This window comes from Stegodyphus dumicola, chromosome 8 (genome assembly GCF_044657685.1).
Source record: "Stegodyphus dumicola isolate Sdum_Otavi_A_Nest chromosome 8, ASM4465768v1".
Classification (NCBI taxonomy): Eukaryota; Metazoa; Arthropoda; class Arachnida; order Araneae; family Eresidae; genus Stegodyphus; species Stegodyphus dumicola.
In genome coordinates, this window is record NC_140775.1 from 79,028,438 (window position 1) to 79,050,639 (window position 22,202).

General features: G+C 33.4%; 1 protein-coding gene across 2 annotated transcripts in view; it reads left to right on the forward strand.

Annotated features, from left to right (window-relative positions):
* The window catches only part of LOC118190119 (uncharacterized), a 209,504-nt gene extending 188,255 nt beyond the window's left edge, over window positions 1-21,249 (forward strand). For both annotated transcript variants that reach the window (XM_085822021.1, XM_085822022.1), the window contains 3 exons: window positions 12,076-12,153; window positions 16,236-16,451; window positions 20,474-21,249. In XM_085822021.1, the coding sequence (XP_085678147.1) occupies window positions 12,076-12,153; window positions 16,236-16,451; window positions 20,474-20,617 (438 nt within the window). In that variant the 3' untranslated portion in view covers window positions 20,618-21,249. The remainder of the gene's footprint in view (window positions 1-12,075; window positions 12,154-16,235; window positions 16,452-20,473) is intronic.
* Window positions 21,250-22,202: the final 953 nt, after the last annotated feature.

The following is a 22,202-nucleotide window of genomic DNA, read 5'->3' on the forward strand; positions in this document are numbered from 1 at the left end:
ATACAGATAACTTTTTCTCATTGCTATGTAGTATGTTTAACTCCTTTCTTAAATATATAATTTATTAATTACAAAGTGTCCAGATAAACGTAAGCTCTCTTTGACTCTAAATAATTGATTAAACATTTTTGGGATCCTCCTTATTGCCATACAGTTTTAAACATTACCTCAAGGCAATTTTTACTGACACATTTATCTGAAAAAATGCAGAATACATCGGATGACAGATATTTTAATCTGAACTTTTAATTTGGAATCGTTCAAAGCATATGCTAAAAGGCCATCAAATTTAATTGTAATGCCATAACAAAAGGGAAAAAGAATGTTCTGTATTCCTCCAAACATTTTATAATTGCTTGAAGTCCTATGTCTCAAAGGTCTCAAAGAGGCTGAAAAATAAAAGGAAGCCATTTTTATTATTTTATTAAACTTTTTTTTTATTTTTTTCAAAATTTTTCTGGTGTTCATATTTTTTTAATACTAAGAAATTGTAATTTTAGTTAATAAATGCATTTTTATTAAGTACCAAATTGTCCTACTGTATATTTAAAAAAAATTAAAAATTACTCTTTGCCAAATTTTATTTTTCATTTATTATTGTTATTGTTATGAAGCGACTTTATGCAACCTTGATTCGGATTCATTGTGAAACGTGCCTACCAGCGGCCGAGCAGTAAAGTCGCTGAACACTGGTAGTTCGGTCCGAGGTTCGAATCCCGCGAACGGGCTGGCTACATGGGCGTTTTCGTGGATTTCCCCATGTGTAACGTGTGTACGAGCCAGTTTTCCTTAGAAAGTCCTCCACAAAGGCATCCCTCCCCTTAGGCAGATAGCCTCGAGGCTTTGCCATAAACACACACATTCTTTTGAAACAATGCATTTTAGTTTTAACAAATGTTTTAGTTTGTATGCAACACCATTCCTCCATTCCCTCAAATTTGACAGATTGGATCACTGATGGATCCCTTTGGATCACTAATGACCTATAAGACCTATAGGTTTATTTAGAATATAATGCTTCATATTATCACAAAGAATTATTCTATTAAATCTATTAGCATGACGTAAATTACTAAAATCTCATGGGGACATGATGATGAGTTTTGCCTCTAATATTAAGCGTTAATATTCATAGTAATAGAAATACGTAAGTAATCCTGTAACTAGTATTTATACTGCTCCGTTAAACTTCTTCTATAAACAAATTCTCTTACGGTTAATTTGATCGATACATTGCTTTTGTAATAATACATGCTTATTTATTAACATTTTTCGTTTACACCTGAGATGTTCCTTTTTGAATTATTTTGTCTTTCACGTGTTTATAATGATTTCAGTGACATTAGTTATTGATAGGGAACGAGTCGGTCTGGCGATTTTAATTGACGTTATTTTTCTTCTGAGAAATGTTCAGTGGTATTTACACTCTAATAAAAAAAATCGACGCACCAAGAAGTTGTCCGATGGAGACAAAAACCGATGGGTAGGAGGATCATATACAGAATAGAAAATGATTAAAATTTCAGAATAATTGAATGATTTATTTCAGTGTTACATAGTAACAAAGTAACGAGATCACTAAGGTGTTGACCCACCTCTAGCCTGGATGCAAGCTGCCACACGGCGTCGCATAGATTGATAAAGCTCCCTAATAGTCTCCTGCGGTATTTCTTGCCAAATTTGCTGCAATTGTCGGGCTAGGTCATCAATATTCCCTGGTAGATGCAGTCGTCTTCCCGTCGTGTCACAGACATGCTCGATGGGAGAGAGATCTGGCGATCTGACTGGCTAGGGAAGTGTTTGACAAGCTGTAAGACAGTTCATAGCAACACTTGCCGTATGTGGTTTGGCATTATCTTGCTGAAAAATAAGGCTAGGGTACTGCAAAAGGAACGGTAGCAAAACAGGTCTGACAATGTCGTCGACGTACCGCTGTGCTGTAAGTACAACGTACCGCTCTGCTAATGATGACCAAATGGGTTCGGCTATCAAGAGAAATAGCATTCCAGACCATAACTCCTGGCTGAGGGCCTGTGGGGTTTACAGTAGTGAAAGCAGGATCGGCACGCTGATCTAGGCGTCTCCAAACAGGCGTCTCCTTCGAGGATCGTCACGACACAGTTGGAAGCGGGATCCGTCACTAAAGATTATACGTCCCAGTCCGCATCATACCAATCTGATCGAGCCAAGCACAACTGTAATATGGCTCGACAGTGTGCAGGCATGAGTGGCAGGTGGCGTAGCGGTCGGTACGAGAGTACATTTCTCTCTATCAGCCATCTGTAAATGGTCATGGTGGACACTCGTGTGCGGGTCGCACGTCTGATGGTTGATAGCGATGAATCAGGCGCTGTGGCAGCTGATCTGACAATCACTCTGTCCTTCCGATCTGTTGTGGCCCTAAGTCGATCGCTAACTTCACGACGCTGAAATCTGCCATTGTCCACCCATTCTTGGCAGCATCTTCTAACCGCCGCATCGCTTCGACTCATATGACGAGCGATTCTCCGTTTTGCCCAACCTGCCTCTTTCAATCCAATGATACAACCTCTTTCAAACTCCGACAGTTGGTCTTAATGAGCTCGAATCCTGCGGCGAGGCATTTTTTCAATCGTTAGAAGGTACCCTAAATCCCATTGCAACAGTTCAAGAACAGCTCCTTAAATACATCTGCTAAATGCCCAGTTCCGGTGCGCTGGAGATCGCACTATTCATTCATTGGACACCAAATTTTAATCATTTGCATATTTCGTATGCCTACGAAATTTCAAAGCAATCGATGTTTTTTTTTTTTTTTTTTTTTTTTTTTTTGCTATAGAGTGTAAATCAGATTAGACGTTTCAAGTTTCTTTACTCTCTCGGGGTGACAGGAATTTATATTTAAGGAATAAGTTAGGTTCCCGAATTCGTGAAAGATAGGATATTCAAGTTGCAGGGACTGATCTATCACATGATATTGGATAGACGAAGTGCAGAAAGATTGCATTTTTTAAATGCTCAATTTATCCTTTTAAGCATTTATGTTGTAAAGTTTGTAGAGTTGCAAACCTATTACTCATATGATAAAAATGACCCCACATATTTAGTATAATTTTTTCAAACATTTGAAATAGGCATATTTAAAGAAGAAAACTAATTACCAAAAGATTATTAATGAGCAAAATTTGCCCACTAAGAAACTTTAGAACATGAAAGAAAAATTGTACGCGCATTCAAAAAACAATATATATATATATATATATATATATATATATATATACACATCATACATACAACAATATATATATATATATATATATATACATCTACAGATATAAAGAGAATAATTAGCCATTGTAAGTTTAATAAAAATAAAAATTTACTTCTATGAAACATTAAATAATACAAGAATACAAACATTAAATACAAGTTACGTTTGGAAGGACATTTCTGCAGACAAGGATAATCTGCATGAATCATGAGTGAGGGAGTCATTAAACAAGGAAGTCTAATTTTTAATGTAACAAAAAACAAAACGCTACTATATTATATTTTGTAAAATATATTACTTGACAATGGTGATAGACTAAAAATTGTTTCGCCATCAGCCTGTTGGCTATACCTGGTTTAGAATATCTTCGCAGTCCTTAAAATTAAAAAACACCCTATCATGTGATGTACTCTGTGAACAACAGACAGAATGCACTTTCTCATTGAATGTCTTGAATCGAGATTTCTGTCAGACTGTTATGGAAAGAAGTATGGGTGTTTGCATCACAGTTCACATTACTACTCTTCCACAGCAAAATAACGCTAAATTTATACTATTTAGTTTTACACATTGAGATGCTGATTTCGTATTTCGCGGTTGCCCTCGCATTAGAATGAAGTCAGATTGTTTTAAATTTTATATGAGGAGAAGGAAATTAGCTGAATGTAGAGAAAAAATGTAACTCAGTCGAGAGTGGTGTCAGCGGAATAAAGCGATATTTTTAACAACACATTTCAGACGTGAAATATTGAAATGTATTATAACTTAAGAGATTTAATGTATTCATTTTCTTTCTTTTTGACGCATTTCAATTCTCCGACGTTTTTTCTTCACAGTAATATAATTTATAGCTGATCGTATTAGCTGATACATGACTCACGCTTTAAGTCCCACGCAAAAATTCACGGGGGAAATTTAAGTAACTCCTAGGTAATTTGTACTTGATCCAGTTGATATTAGATTCAGCTTCAGATAGGTATTACGACATAATAAATAACGTTTTAAATCCTAAAATAAACTTAACAGTTTCCTAGAAATTGGCATACTGAAATCAAGTAGAATTTCAGTTAATTAATTTGTTTTCGCGTACTATCTAAGGTGAAATTTCTTCCTTATGAGAGATTTTTATTTTTGAAATTTGCCACTCTGGCGCTGACTGCTAGCAATGACCGTAGCAGTTTCGCCGAAAATAAGACCAATAAAAATAATTTTATTATATTCTTGTTACGTAGGTCGTATGTAATGATTGCAATAACAAAACACAGGTATACAGAATACTGGTATTTCGTGCTACTTTGCAATTTCGTGAAACCGATATTTCTATGGTAAAATATTTTCGGTATTAGAAAGTAGAAGTTTAACATTGGAAAAGGTATTAGAAAATTTGAAAAGCTGTTAAGGTATTTAAAATTTCCCTTACTAAAAATCCCGTTTTATAAAAATATATGCATACGGAAATGAAAAAAGAACTTTTCCTAATGTTAGATTCTAAAACACGCTAGAACACTTTGCTCTTAATTATGGAACGATTTTTGAAATTAAAATATCCAATTCAGAAAGCATTAATTGATGTAAATTTACAAATTAATTTTGATAAATTATCAAATTCGATAGTGGATTTGGTTTAATATCTAAATCTGTGTCAGCTATGCTTCCAATAAAATGTAACAATAAATTCGGATGCAACAATAAATTCTATGTTGCAATCACTCAAAGATCAGGACAAGCCGCTATCTCAGGAATTATAGAAAGCACTGAAAATTCTCATAGAGAAAAGGTTTAGTGAACTAGAAAATATTTTAAGATAATTATATAATTATAACGACTTTAAAAAAGAAAACGAAAAAGAAGAAAAAAGGTTAAGAATGTCAAATTTAATTAACAGTACCACCAACTAGAGTGGATGCAGGAAGAGCATTATTAACTGCATGTAATTTGTGCAGAAAAATACGTTCCAGGTATCACGACAGTTCGATAGATTCATTATGTTTTTTAGAATCACATTTCAAAATATGCTGTAAATAAATTAGTTGTTTTGTTTTATTAATATATATTATACAATAGACTTCACAGCAATATTTTTATGTGATATTTACTCTTCTTAATAATAATACTATATGTTTGTTCCTTTATTGTATTGTAATACCGTAATTTTTTCATATCATATTTTTTGTTTCTAATGTTATAAATTATTAGTTTTCTACTACTCTTATTAATAATATTTGATTATACATTTTTCTTTATTTTGTATTTGTACATAACAAAATAAAAAAAAATTATAGCTTATGCATTTTTGCATAAAACTTGCATAAAAATAATATTTGTTTTTGTACTTTTTTTGAAAAATTACTAATACCGATATCGGTATTACCGGTGCAACATTTACAAAAATACCGAATACCGGTATACCGGTGCAACATTTACAAATATACCGAATATCGGTAATGTATTTTTGGTCCATTGTTGCAATCACTAGAGGCCCGTTACTACATGTACGCTTAGCTTTTTCATCAATTTAATCTCCTAAAAAGTACACTAATTATTTTTTAATATATTGTACGTTATACATTAGTACACTGTATTTAATAGTGTAAATCATCAGCTATCCGTACACTTTGCTTTTTTTCACCTTTCATTCCAATACTGTTGACATATAATCACACGATTCAAGCCTCGCAGAAAGCATTTGCAAGGAAGTCTTCGCATTTACGATCATTTTCCGAGCTTCAAAAGAAGTTCCTCCAGAATAGTGTTTTCCAACGAAATTCCTTTTAATACAAGCTCAATAATGATCAAAGGGCTAAAATCGGGGGAAAATCTGCTCTTTTTTTTTGGCTGATTTCCTGTAGCTGAATGGCTATCTGTATGTGATTCTTGAATTTCCCTCTGTATACCACTAATTCGAAACGACTTGAAAAAACAGCCCACTAATACACCGTGAATGGTCAATAGCTGTTAAATGCTGTGTCGTATTTCAGTAAACTAAAGTTAAAGCAAAAAAAAGATTTAATTTTGAAATATTTTCAATTTTTGATATAGAAATAATTTTAATCTTATCTCGATACTTTACGTTTTAATACTTTATGCGTAACAAAATCAATTCATTTAATCTGCCTTCCTTTACTTAAAACAGTAAGCTTTAATACTGTTTTATTCATCCTATTTCATAAGCTCATAATATACACATTTACTTATATAATTATCCATTAGTTTTGTAATACATTATATCTGTTTTTTTTTTTTTTTTTTTTTTTTTTTTTTTTTTTTTTTTTTTTTTCCCATATATAAACGTATCCTATTAATTTTATTGCACCTATTATGAATACAAGTAACACAATTCCTGAATAAACTCGAGTAATTCAATTATCACAGATAATTATTTCCCTTGTAATTTAAAAGCGCAATACTTTTATGATCTCCAAATATTTATCCTTATTAAATGAATATTTTAAAAATATACACTCAGTGTTTCGTAATTACTTAAAGCAAACATAGCATTCTTTAAGTCTATCATTGTGTCAGAATTACAGACTAATGGAACTGTTTGCTTGCTTGCGTCGAGTTAAGGAAAACAGGTCTATAATGTCTGCCTAATGACATACTGTGTTTGTTTAACTAAGATAAAGACTCTAGGACAAACATTTAAAAAAAGTCTTCTGATAATGCAGAGTATGATAATGACGACGTCAAACAACCAATTGCAATCAAGATAAATGTATCCGGCAGTTCACTTTTGTTTTTTCCGTGGTTATTCACCTTATCTCGCATATTCTAAGATTTTAAGGATTTACTTTCAAAAATATTTTATTAAGACTGATGCTTGATGTAGATATTGGATTTTATTTTGATTTATTTAAACAAACATATGGCGATTTATTATTTAGAGCTATATATAATTCAGCTTCTATTTAAACTTTATTATAAATTTACAATTAGTTTAATACTCTTTTTACAATTAAATTAAAATGATAAGTTTGTATTCTTTACAGAAATGATGATAAACTGAGATTATAATATTAATTATGATCTCATTATATAAAAAATAGTGGAAAATAATTAATATTTATAGAAGTAGAATATTTTTTCTCTTTAAGAAAGAGACACCCTCTGCATGCGAGTTTTCTTCGAAAAGCATAAAGTTTGAAGATGAAAAAATGGCAATATAAAATCGTTTTTATTTGATTTCGAAATATCTTTTCAGTCCTAGAATTTATGTACCTTCCTATAATTGATACCTCAATTTCCACACTTTGTTTCCTTTCAAATGATATACAAATCCATAACTGTACATTACTTTCTGACCATCGTTATATCGTAATAATTTAATTAATCGTAGTTTTTGCTTAGGGATTGAAATCTCTCGCAAGATGTTTTTGAACTAAAAGATGAAATACTACTTGCTATTTTAGGATTTTCTTATAAGTAAATACAATAGACTGTAAAAGATTTTTCTCTCGCTGGCGTTCTGTTAAAGGCATGCTCTCATTTAGTCGTAAACATTTTCATTAGCGTACTATGCGAAAAATATTTCTCTCTGCCCTTGAAAACGTGTATAATATTGATTAACAATAGAAACTGCGTAATAATAGATCGATTATTTTTATGCTGTATAAATGTAAAATAATAACATTTGAAGTTTTAACACAGAGATTAAAGTTTAATTTTTACATTATTACCTCCAATGATTTCTCAAACGCACCAGGAGAAATCAATTTCGTATCTTACTTGACACAGCATATTTTGTAGCAATTTCAGTAATGGAGATAGTAATTCAGAAATGCACCTTAGTAACACTGATTGATAGGGGTGGTAGATCCACTCGATCGTTTGCATTATTCGAGTTGCGGTACATTCACTAGGCCTTCCCTCTAAAAAAAATTGAAAGTATAAGGCTTTAAATCAAAACATAATAACATGCTTTTTCTGTATCATCGAAAGTCACATTTTTCAAAGGTGACAAAATTTATTCATGACTTCATCATAACACAGCTTAATCTGTTCATCGAAGTACAAATTTTTTAAGCTCTTCCAGGGCTTAAAAAGCAGCTTAGCATACAACTAACACATGAAACATAATTAAATAATGAAATTAGAAATGGTGAAGATGAAATATATTGTCTGCATAAAGCAGAAAAAACATATGTGCAGTATTAATTTTACCTTTCAAAATCGTGAAAAAAGCGAACATACTAGAATCTTTAAATATAGGCATGCGACATGCGACGGAGGACGTGGGCACCACCCCTCTACCATAGGTTAATTGGTGTAGCACTACGTCCACCTTTATCTAAAACAACCCCTGAAGCCACACAAGGGCCCCACACCTGGCGCCCAAACCCAACGCCTAATTCACCCCGGTGGCGGTTCTACTGACCAAAACTGCCCCCGGGAGTTCACTCCATCCTACCGCCCGGGCCCAATATTTATTAAATCATAGAATTAATATAAAGATGGCCTTACAAGGGCTACTCATATGATTACATGCATTTTCTGGTTTTACATACAAATTTTGCTTTCTGGCACATTATATTGCTTTCTAGTACATTATAATTCTGTATGTTACATTGTTATTCGATTATTACATATGAGTGTCTGTAATTACTGATACATATAGTACAGTCATTGGATTTCTGTTTATTAGTTCGGTTCATTGGTAGTAGTTCATGTGTTATAAGCTTTGAGACATTCATAGTGTCGTCCATCCTCGGGTTCCTGCTAAACTTATTTGCTGCAGTTTATATTCACATCCCTTATTTGCTGCAGTTTTATATTCATATCCTGTTGTGAACGTTTGCTTTTGCACCTGTAATGGTGCTTGCTATCAATAGAAACTTATTTACATATTTACACCATTACATAACTTTCTTTCCACATTGAGGTATCACTTTTAATGTTGCTTTCTAGACTGAAGAGGCTTAATTACATATTTGCACTATTTATGCTGAAATCAATTTGCGACGCACTCGATTAATACTTTTGCATCAATCATATTTACATATTTACATACGCGGAGCATATTACATATTACAAGCGATGCTTATGAAATCTATTTACATATTTACATTCTTGAGTATTCTCTTAAATACTAGATTTATAATCTTTACTTATACCATTGGGTCTTATGATTGCATAAGATTTTTTATATTAAGGATGGCCTATGTGCACTATATGCACATTTTCGAGTATACAGTGCACATTTTCGGGTACATATGTGATAATGCTGTGTGCCAGTAAATTGGAGTACACTTGGAAACACACTTGATTAACACGCTTGCTTAATAAACACATTTGCACTGAGCATATTTACATGTATATAGCGTTGTACTTTGAGGGGGATGCACTGTACATTGCTTGCTTGCACCACTCTACATTTCTGTTTGCATTGCTTGTTGAAGGTATGACTCATGCACATTTATATAGTATTACTCGCGAGCTTATTATATTTATTTACATATTTACTTTCTTAATACTCTCATTGATTCTGGGTCTATAATTTTTACTGCTGACATTAAATCTTATAGTTGCATAGGGTATTTTATTTTGAAGATAACATACGCTTTATGTTACGGAGCTAAATTTGGCACAAATCCAGATTGAGCTCCGCTAATTTGTCCATTAATTGCACAATCTTTTTAATTAGGTGCCGTTGCTTAATCAGATATTTACAGAACGGCTGTCTGTTATTGGCTGGTAGTCTAATGTGGAGACCCTCAGTCAGCTGGCATGTCTCCAAGTAATGCTCTGGCGAGCCCGGTCCTTCACATGCGCACTGACTTGTATTGCAGAAACCACGTTTGTAGAAATAGTCAGGAAAGGGACCGTGCCCTGAGATAAACCTTGCGAGCTGCGTGTTTGCTATATTTCTGTCTGTGTCCACATAACCACAGAAGTAATGGATCCTCCTCCCTGTGTTGCTCTCGTCCCATTCACATTGCCACTTCCCCATGGCTTTCAATCTCAGCGTACGCTTGAAGTAAGAACGCGGCCATGGTATAACTGTCTCTGCTATTGCTGTTTCTGTGGTGGCCTCCTTGGCAAGCTGATCTGCCATTTCATTCCCTTCATGGCCCGCGTGTGCTTTTATCCATTCTAATGTAATCTTAAAATTTGGATTATTTCTAAGGGCCTTCTGTATCTCTTGAATAATTTCAGAGGGATGGTCGGGGTTCCAAATCGCATGTAATGTTGACAAGCTGTCAGTTTTTACTGTGGCCTGCCTGCATCTTATGGAATGTACATAATGGATTGCTTGCAATATGGCCAAGGCTTCACTTTGGAAAACGCTGTTGTTTTGTCTCAGCCGGCCCTTAAATTTTTCTATGATGATCCCCTGCCTCATGGCGGCGTAGGCACAGCCCACTTTCTCCTCCAACTTTGACCCGTCCGTGTAAACTGTCAGGCCAAGTGGCTGGTTATTATCCTTAGGCTTCACCGAGACGTATACCCCTCTTCCTTTAGCCGCTGGATGTACATCCAACGGGTTGCAGCTTTCCTCATACTCCTCAGGGGAGTAAATTTCTTCATCAAATGTGACCACTTTTTTGAGTTGTAATACTTGCTGTCGTGCTGCCTCCTCCTCAGCACGGATGTGAAGAGGGAGTAAGCCTGCCAGCACATTAATGGCGTCGCTTGAAGTGGTGCGATAGGCCCGGGTAATACCCAATGCAAAGGGTCGTTGAATGGCATTAAGGTGTTTAACCTTTTTCCCTTGCATTGGGTAGGCCCATACTGCAGCAGCATACGTGACTATTCTTTCTACCACTGTGGAATACAGCACCTTTTGTATGTGGGGGTTCAGTCCCCATTTAAATCCATAGAACATCTTCATTTGTCTAGCTATTGCAGTTGTCCTTAGTTTAAGGCTTTGCACGTGGGGGATCCAATTCATTTTTTCGTCAAAAATGACGCCAAGATATCTGAGTTCTGATACTATCTTTATCCGCTCTCCATTAATTTTTATTGTGGGCCTGCATACTAGGGAGCATCCTTTTTTGGGGATGAGAAGAACTTTTGTCTTTTGTTCTGCAATAATCAGTTTCAGTTTATTGCACCGCTCTTGAAAGAGAGTGCACACTTCGTTACAATTACGTTGCAATTCCCTTCGTGTTGAGCCCTTTACTATCAGGGCGGCGTCGTCCGCATATGCGAAAATCCGGGTGTGTTAAATATAGGCAATGATGTCAAGCATTGCAGACTTGAGTGTTTGGCAACTAGACGATGAGAAATAAACGAAGCTCCAGTTCATCCTAATTCATCAAGCCAAGCAGGTCTACAGTTTCTCGATCTGTCTTTGGTGAAGTGAATATGACAACATGCTTAACAGCTTAGACTCACCCATTTTGTTTCAACATACAGTTCATTCTAGGCATTAGAAAAATGATACAAACTTACATCTCTTTTACAATGAATGTCTAAGTTTTGGTAATTATTATAAGCTATCTCCTTTTCGTTCTTTTTTTGAAAAATGAAACTGTCATCGGGTTTCCTCCTGTAAGGAAGAACTAATATTAACCCATATTTTATCGTAAAATAGAAACAGTGAGAAGAGAATCTTAGTAAAACGCGGGTACTTATATTATTAAAATCTTGATGTGTTATTACTGCATTATAAAACGTTAGCTGCGTGTCACCATACAGTTATACTAATTCTACGGTTGCACATCGTCGGGAGATGAAAATATAGATTCGTGTTTTAGCACAAAAAAGTGTATTTTAAGTATTTCTGTGTAGTAAGGATCATGGTTTTGAGATTTTCATTCAAAATATTGGCAAAAAATTTAAGACTAACGCTGAATAAAATTGTTCTAATAGAATTTTATTTTCAGCATCCGGATGTTCAATGGAAGAAAGTAGACAACGAGAAAGAGGAAGTTTGGTTTAGTTCACTTCGAGGTGGTTTTAAGGTAAGCTGAAAATTATTCTGAAACTTGAAAATATTTCTTTTTCTGCAAGTATGCTGGTTTTTGTAGGCACTTCACTATTCAGTTTCTGATAAGTTCCCCTAGATATTTTTTTCATTATCCAGAAACAATTAGAGGTATTTAAATAATTCTGGAAACTCGCCTAACGAGAATAATTGGTTCCCGAATCTTACTCGTAATGCAAAACACTCTTTAAGAGAAACAATTTTTTTTTTCCACAGGAACCAATGTAAATTAGGGTGATGCGTTCCATTCCGAAAAATAATACTCAAACAAATTTATAATAATGTAATTTATTATTTATAATACAACCTTCTTTACAAGAAAGAGAACAACAAATGCCTAAACAACAAATAACTAAAGATATTTTTGCAAGAAATGCCTAAAGACATGAACCGTTTTTGCCGTATACTTCATGTTTTTGCCCTATGTTAACATGCGATCATTTCGTTTGTACGATGCAATAAATTTGTAGCGCACATAGCTACTGCCTTATTAAGGGTGACGCTTCTCAACTTACGATGCAACAGTTTCCAATGCTTTCAACATTTCCGTCCTTTGCTGAGGCTGTTTTTATCAGCCTCCCCACAACTTCGTCCTCCTCCCCTGGCGAAATATCCTCCAAAAAAGTTCCTGTAACACAAAATGCAGATTCACATGCTCTTCTGTGTTCAGCTCCTCACTATGTTCTTCCATTAATTCATGGATGTCTTTGCTATCCTCCTACAGCACTATAATCTTGATCACAGACGCAATCTCGTCGATTACAGGCTCTACTACTAGCAATTGCTCAAGCTGTCGGGCTAAATCTTCTTCCATAAAGAAATAAAGGTTCTTTTGCTGATACTCTCATGCCTTTTCGATCGTCTTGAGGCAGGCAACGATGTGAAAGTGGTTTTCCCAAAACTCTCTCTGAGAGTGAAATTATTTCCTTTAGTTACCTAAAAACAACGCTCGATGAGTGTTTTTGTATACAGCTTTATGAAATTTGAAATGAAGTCCTGGTCTGTGGGCTGTAAAGGTGTGTTATCGGGAGGTGTGTGTGTGTGTGTGATTATGGCGAAGCCTCGAGGGCTATCTGCCTAAGGGGAGGGATGCCTTCGTGGAGGACTTTCTAAGGGAAACTGGCTCGTATACACGTTACACATGGGGAAAACCACGAAAACGCCCATGCAGCCAGCCTGTTCGCGGGATTCGAACCTCGGACCGAACTACCAGTGTTCAGCGACTTTACCGCTCGGCCGCTGGTGGGCGTTATCGGGAGGTAATAACTAGATATTCATTAATTTAAATCCTTCAAGAATATCATCTTCTAGTCTTGGAGGATGTGCAAACACTTCATTTATCCAATATACAAAACCGTGTCACCCAAGCCTTATTGTTGAACCTCCATGAGTCATTTAGCCAGCTGTTCTGAATTTTATACTTCTTGAAGGCTTGCGGATTGCCCGAATGGTAAACAAGCAGCGGTTTAATTTTCAAATCGCCACTTTCATTTTTACAAAACAACAGCATAAGACGGCCTTTCATTGCCTTGTGGACCATTAACGCCTTCTCTTGTGCTGTAATAACATACACGTTTCATCACAAATAAAACTCTGCTCCGGCAGATAACTTTCAGAATTCCTAAGCTTATTGAATTACGCCGATGAGTTTCTCACAACGCTATGGATGCCGGTTTTTCCTTAAACTTTCCGAACCATCCCGGCTTGCTTTGAATGCTGCTTCTTCGTCCATTGATCCTGGCGTCTACAAAAAATCAATCTACAAAAAATTAGTTTCGCCTTCTTGCATATTATGTTTTCGTTAATAGTATAGCCATGCATTTGCTTCTTGTTGATTCATACGAGAATCAATCTTTCAACAACGTCAAGAATATTTGGCCATTGCGTAAAAACACTTGTGACACCCTTTGAAGCATCAATCTCTTCAACCTTTACCTTGTTTTTGAGATAGTGCAAACTGTTGATGTCGACCGATTACATTTGCATGTTAGGTCAACCAACCCTTTGAAGCATCAATCTCTTCAACCTTTACCTTGTTTTTGAGATAGTGCACACTGTTGATGTCGACCGATTACATTTGCATGTTAGGTCAACCACTCTTATGCATCATTCTGCCTTTTCAGTGATTTTGCGTTTGAATTCTGCTGTGGCTTTTCTTCTTTTACCCTGTTCTTGCGACATTTTCTTTGAGGACAATTATGTAAGCATGCTTAAGCTTTGTACTAAAAATACGAAATAATGTGCCTGAATACAACTTTCACAAGCTACGGTATGATGCTAGCTACATGATAACCGAGACTCACATACGATCCTTCGTCATGTCACGTCATGAAGTCTTTATCACTCTTTCAGAGAAACATCGCTCATTAAGGGAGTCATTGTTTCACATTTTGTTTTGCTCGTTGTGCGAATCACTTGCTGTGAGATATTTGGCTGATAACTCTCTTTTCCCATTAGAATAAGGTTTTGTGCCTACTCTTATAATTTTAACATAAAGATATAAAACATTAAATGATATACAAAACTAAAAGTTGGTGTTATTCAATAAATTAAATATTTAAAGTTGCAAATTAAAATCGTAACTCATTGGTCTCTAATTCATTCCAAATCTTCTATAAATAACTATTATGAAATTAAATCCCTGAATAAAATCATGTGAATCATCTATATTTCTTAAACTTTTCTAGGAAGAGAATTTGCTGAAAGTTTGGTTTTCATTTTGTAAAAGGAATTCGTGATTCTTTTTGTTAACATGACTGAAGACCACTTAATGTTACTAATTGGTAGTCTAATTGATTAAAAAATTTTTATGACAACTCCAATGATACGTAATTAATTTCAATAAATAATAGCTATATCAGATTCCCTTTCAGAAAATTCTTAACTTAATGGATAAAATATATTCATTGGTTAATTTGATGCTTCATATTTTACCTAATTCACCGAATCCTGGGTGTAAGCTCAGTTATAAACTCGTTACTCGGATAAGAATTTTATCTTAAATAGTATAATTCAATGAAATGACGTGTAAACAGAATGGAATTTTAATTTTTTACTTATAATTTGTGACTTGACTGATTTTAGGTTTTAGTTGGTTTTTTTTTTTTTTTTTTTTTTTTTTTTAAAGTTTCAGCGACATACTCTTCACGTCGCATTTTGTTTTTAAACTTCTCAGTTTTAGTGTGTTAAATCTTATTCGTAAGCTCAATATTTTTATGAATAGTTAATCCGCAGTTTTCGCAGTGTATGGATTTTGCAGGATTTAAATTAGTAAAGTATTTGAAATGCACTAGTTGGTTGGTCGGGAGCACTGTGATTTAATTTTATGTTTTAGGTGTTATCTATTTTTCTTCTTATAATATTAATACTTGCTGTGTTATTATACTATACATTACATGTACTATTTAATTACACAAAAAACAACCTCTTAACATATTTGAGTTTAGCCATCCTATGAAAATATGAAATATGCACATTTATACTTTAGTAATGATTGAAAATAGACATAATTGTTTTTCCTGAATAGTTAATAAATTTTATGGTGAGAATGGATTTTTTTGTTTTTATTTTTCACGGTTTGGTGTTGACAAGTTAGAAGACATATCGCAAATTGTATAGTGTCTGTGTGGAAAGGAGGCACTTAAAATATACGGCGAGCCGAAAGTCCTCTTGAGGAGTTGATATTAGGGAAAGAGGAATGAAAGACTCTCTGACCGCTTCCCGGCGTATGCTTTTTCAAAATTCGGTGCAAAGCTTAACAGTTAGCTAGGTTCCGCAATACCTCAATCACTCCCGGTACTATAAATGTGTTGGCCTAGCTTCTACCTGTACGTACAATTACAGGTAATATTCCTTAAATAGTGTCAAGCAGTTTGAGTCTCAATATCTAAAAATGCGTAAAGGTGGTGGTGATAATAAAAATAAGTAAATTCAATACACAACGATACTTTCAATCTAATAGATCCAATTTACAGCATTTTTACTACAAGGTTTTATGTATATTAAATGTTTACAATAATACTCCATTGATGAAAAGTGATTAAATATTTCTCATTTTAGATAACGTATGAAGAAGTCGGGCCAATACAGCTAACGTTCCTGCGATTACTCAGCCAAGAAGCCCACCAGAACTTTACTTACTCTTGTACAAATTCTATTGGATGGTTTAATCAACAAGCAGAAAATTATGATCTGGCAATAAGGATTCTGGGAGAAAACGGGCAAGAATTTTCACCCAGAGGCGTCAAGCCATTAGTTCTCTTAGATGGATGTAAGGTGAGCAAAAACAGAATAGCTTTCTCATGCTTGAATGTTTCAAAAAGAAGAAGCGTATTTCCTTTGCTTGCGTATTTGTTATTTCTTGCAATACATAAACGCATCATATAAATCTAAATGAAAAAAGAAATTATATAAAACCAATTTATTTTCACACTTTTCACACACACACATGTATATATGTGTGTGTGTGTGTAATAAAAACAAAGTGAGGAATTTTGATGGCGTCTAACTGTCGATCTTTCCAAAGCTCTATTTTTTTTTCTTGCCCCCCCCAAAAAAAAAATCCTGTTCTTTCATTACTGTATTTCAACGATATATATGTGTGTGTAATATATTCAGGAGCAGGAATTTTGATTTCATAGAGGTGTTGAACCATAATGACGAGGAAATTGGAGGCGAATGCAGATTAAATCTTCAGTTTTATTTTCAGCAACATGTTGCGGCAACCACACAAGTCGGCACATTGAATGTGCCTGTTCCAAAGGGCTTACATTTTTGATAGAATTGCAGCAAAAAAGAAGCAGACAGACTGCAGTCCAGTTAAGGCAAAGCGTAGAAAGAAATTGCGTAATGTTCAAGATGAACTCTTAAGTCAAACTGAATTAGTTTTGGTTCTCAAAGCATAGATTGGATAGTTAATATTGCTGTAAAATTACTATTGGCTGCTCGAGTTTTACTGCCATTTACATCATCAGAATTATGTAAGAGTCGTATGAGAGAGTTTTCTCGAAATGACGCAGTGCAAATAGAAGTTACTATTTTTAGAATACAGAAGGGAATTAATTTTCGCTGCTAATTTAATCTTTTTACATATTCTTTACATATTCTTACATATATATACTATGTATATACGCGTGTTTTGTGCAAGATAAAAATATATAAATCAGTATTATAATTTAAATTAGCTATAGTTCCTCAATTTTTAATTTGGATATAAGATTTTTCTCTTTGAAGGGGGGAGAATAAATATATAAGATAAAAAATATGTAAATTTAAATTATAATTTAAAGTTAGCTATACATACACACACACACACACATATATATATATAATATTTATTCCCTCTTCAAATATATATATATATATATATATCTTCAGAAATCCACATAGCTTAAAATGATATTTAACTCCATACCTTAGCCGTTCTCTAAAAGCAACAAATATTTAGAAATGCATCTTGAGGAAAATGAATTTAAGAATGTCAATTGTATTTTTATTTGAAATAAAATAAAACTCAACTGTATTTCACATTTAGCAGTTTTATTCTGTGTATCGAACTATTTAACATATTTTCTTTAAGAACTCAAATTGACGTTTTTAAAAGCTCTTCACATTAATGCTTTTATATATTTATGCAATTGAAAGAAAAGTGTAATCCAGTGAAAGTAAAAAAGAAATTATTTCTTTTCCTTATTGCTTTCAAGCGGACATAAGCTGTCTAATTCTTCATTAGAACCGAAGGACTTAGTTCTACTATCAGTTTTCGTAGCATTTTTTTTTTATATAAATAAGACATTTTAAAAAAATTGAAATTTTCTATTTTACTTGTGTTTCAAAATTTCTCATATACCCCCCACTTACACAAACTAAATAAAAACCAGAAGCTATCGAGGACCTTTATTTGATCAAACCAGAAATCGAATGCTTTTGTCAGAGCACACAAATTTCGTTTAACGTTATGATCCTTATTGATAATGCATCCGATTCCGTGTGAAATTTATTTTATTTATTTTTTCTGGCTCTAAACACAATCAGCTTGCTTCTATGATGGAGCAAGAGGTGATCAAAATATTTAAAGCTTGTTATACGAGGTGGTTGTTGGCACATCTGAGTAAATCTATAAATCAAAAACAATTCGGTATCCGTTAAAGATTTTTGGATTCTGTAAATCAATTCTGTATTTTAGATTTCATAAGAACCGCTGAAGAATCTTGCAATAAAATACGCCGCCGATTAAAACCTTGAATGATGTTTGGAAGAAAATTCGTCTATTTGTTTTCAAAAGCGAAATGGAAGCAATGCCGAAAACTGATCAAATCACTTATGTAATACAAGAAGTTATTAGTCTTATCAGGGATTTCGATTATAATTCATAGTTATGAAGTTAGTGAGCTCTTGGACTCGTGCAAAAAGTTGACAGTCAATTGCTAGTGAAGAAGCGGACCTCAGATCCAACAGAAAAATACATGACAAATTATAAGTTTGACAGAAGGTCTCTGCACTTGGAAAAGGTTTACTAATTTGAGAAAAGATAGACCCTAATTAGGAACACGATATGGCTACAAGGCAAAAACTGAAAAACAAATTTAGCTCGGTATGAGAAATTTCATGCATTAATAAAGAACACTGAATCATAAAAGGAATTTTTGTAAAATTCTATGAAGCCTCTGGCATCGAAATAACTTCGTTTTATATAGCACATTTATTTAAATACTATTTTATTTTGATTTGGAAGGGAAGTACCTACATTATTACATACCTTAATTCTAAGCAAGTGGTTTTTAGTCGTTCTTTTTTAAAAAAAAATTCATGTTTTTATATGCAACATTAGACCTTCGACTTACGCCCGTTTCATCGGTCCTACTGGTTAAGTAATTTCGGGGTTCGTATTACAATATTTAAATAATTTTAATCATTATAATTTTATTGTAATAGTTTTTTCTGTCCTTTTTTAAATGTAAGTTTAGATGCGTTTTCATGTAAGATCTAAATATTTTTAAGCGCAGTGTGCCGATAGCCTTGTTATTTCGAGTTTTCTAATGCTCCAAATTTTTTCGAAGTAATTAGTTTTGTCTAATCTTAATAAGTTCGATTGCATTAAAATAAGCTTTACTTTACTACACCGAAAGAGCAGCTGATCCACTTGGAGATATTAAAATGAATTTGAATAGTTACAAAGAGGTAGTAAACTTCTAAACATTTATAATTATTACATCACAGTTATTACAGCAATTAATCTTTTCTTTGTGCGCCATGACAAATATTTAACACGGAATCATGGACTATTTAACATTTATAAATAAAATATTTTAGAACTCTCCGAAAATATTCAGATTCATTCAGCTTACAAGAATAATTTTCTTGCATTTCATCGGTTAAAAACTTACTGCACATTTTATACGACATGAGCTCCAATTACTGAATACGAGAGAGATACTTGCACAATTAGAAAAAAAAACTCACAACAACCACATAAAGGATAATGTTAGCGTTTTTTTTCCACAATGTAGTAATTTCAGTGACTTGTAACGTTGTTGGTACTAAAACCATCCAGATAATAATCGATCTCCTGTATGTTACTTAAAGCATATTTGATATCCCACAGCATCATTTATGCCAGCTTGTAGATGTCTATTTATCATGATCTGATAGGCAATGTTTAGGGAATGATCTTTTAAAAAACTTTCTAGAACAGTTGAAACTGAGAAGAAAACAGCCTTTCTGAGGTATCTATGTCTGGCAGAATGCACCTCACGAAACATACTTCTCTGCTCCTTAGTTTGCTTTCTGAGGAACGTTAAGTATTTTCAGCGTAAAAGTTACCTTCTGTATATTTCGTTTCAGCAACACAACACGTCTATTACAGAGTCAGCATTGTGACTGAGTTCACCTAAGATAAACATGTACATATATACATATGGATGACGCATAAAGAAACCTTGAAAGATTCCTTCCGCAAAGGCACAAATCAAAAGCGAATGTGCTAAATATTCTCTGAGATGTTATTTCATTTCATTCAGTTTTGTGTGAGACTATTTAATAGTGTGTGACTATTCCCTATTTTGTGTGAGACTATTCAATTACATAGCTAGGGATTTCGCTTCTAGAACTGAAAGAAGAGGAAGCTTAGTATAGTTTTTTACTAATAGCTTCTAGGTAAAATTTATATTTCAGCATAAGAAATACGATGATAGTACTAATAATAAAATTAATGCGTATGCACTCTGAAAGTAATATAAATCATACCTTCAAATACACTTTTATGCCGTGCACTCAGTTCGTTATTTTTATATTTTCAGATGAAAAAAGAAGCGAGCAAATCAATATTTGAAATCCGGACGACAAAAATGAATCGGCTGCCATTGGTTGACTTTTTACCAAAGGACTATGGGTCCACAGATCAAGCCTTTGGTTTCGAAGTAGGACCGTTGTGCTTCAGTTAATGAAAGCCAATGAAGCCAGGCTACGGAAGATCTGCAAGACAAGCATATTAATTACAATCCATGCAGCAAGGATTTTCCATTTCGGAACCAATCTGCTTACATAGGATCTCAAATTACATAAAACCTATTTCAATTTTTATTGTATTTCGTGCACTTCGGTATGGATAAGATGGAATGCTATACAGACTTTTAACGTTGTTTCTATAGATAATTCGGGAAAGGGAAAAGAAAGATAGTGTTAATATTCCTGTGGAATACGGTTTTTATGATTTTCTTACAATCAAGTAACTTTATTGAAAATTATAAATTAGGTCCTTAAGCTAGGAAAGGAACTATTCATTTGTTCAAAATTGTATTGAGAATTATTCTTAGTCTTAGGATATAGTTTTATCCTACTGCAGAATATATTAGTAAATGCTGAATTTTGCTTGTCCTTCCTTCATACTTTATTATTTTATTTATGTTGATTTATTAATTTTGCTGTGTTCATAATGCTGTAAAGTTCTTATTTGTTTTCTCAGACAAGAATATCACTGCCATGCATTTATGTGTTTACGTTTGTCTTATTTTCGATGAGAATCTTACATGGTTTTAAGATACTCACAATGTAAATAAATGTGATGTTTTTTTGAGACGCATCTTTTCGTATTTTAACTTGCAAAAGTATTATGTGAAGAGTAAGCAATCATTTCAGGTTTATGTTATGAATAATAATTGTTTTCTCACTTTTCATAATTTAGTAAATTTACGTCCATATCAAGTTTAGAAAAAGTGGTATGATGATTTTAGTATTTTTAAATTTAAAGAAACCTTTTTTGTACAAAAAGGGCACAATCCGACTACTTTTATTTAACTGTTACGCTCATTATAAAAATTACTCACAACATTTGATTCCTGAATGACAAAAACTGATTGATATTTAATTCCAAATGATTTTATGTCGATATTTGATGTCCTTTTTCAAATTGCCTTCAGGAGTTAGTTAATAAACAAATTAGAATAATTTGAGATTAAATTTCTTCCTTAAATATCATTCAATGATATTCTTTTGCAATTAAATAATGTGTATGATTGTATAATTTATAATTTTGTTTAGTTGTTTTTTACTTTAGATTTACAATCTAACCATCACTGGAAAAATTCATCAAACTAGAAATATATTTAATTTTCAATTTATGTTAATTGTAAATTTTAATTTTCAATTTATATTTTAAAATATACTAGTTGAGTATAACAGAATACTAAAGAATTTCCAAAGAATCAGTAATTAAGGAAAGAGCAACAGCTTTTTTTAAATAACGAAAAATACTGAGGCATGCAAAACGGGTAAAATCTTGAATCCGTTCTTTACAAAGATTTGAAAAGATAAGCTATTCCGAATACTAGCACTGTAGATTAACTTATAACAACGGTGTGAAGTAGAAAAGAAATATTTTACTTGCAACTAACTGGTCAGAGCTTAAGGGATGTCAGACTTCAAGATGCACCAATTTGTGCTTTATCAAAAGAGAACAGAAAGATAAAAAGATAAGCATACACGTCAAACATTATGCTGGATATTTTTGATATAGACGTTGATGATAAT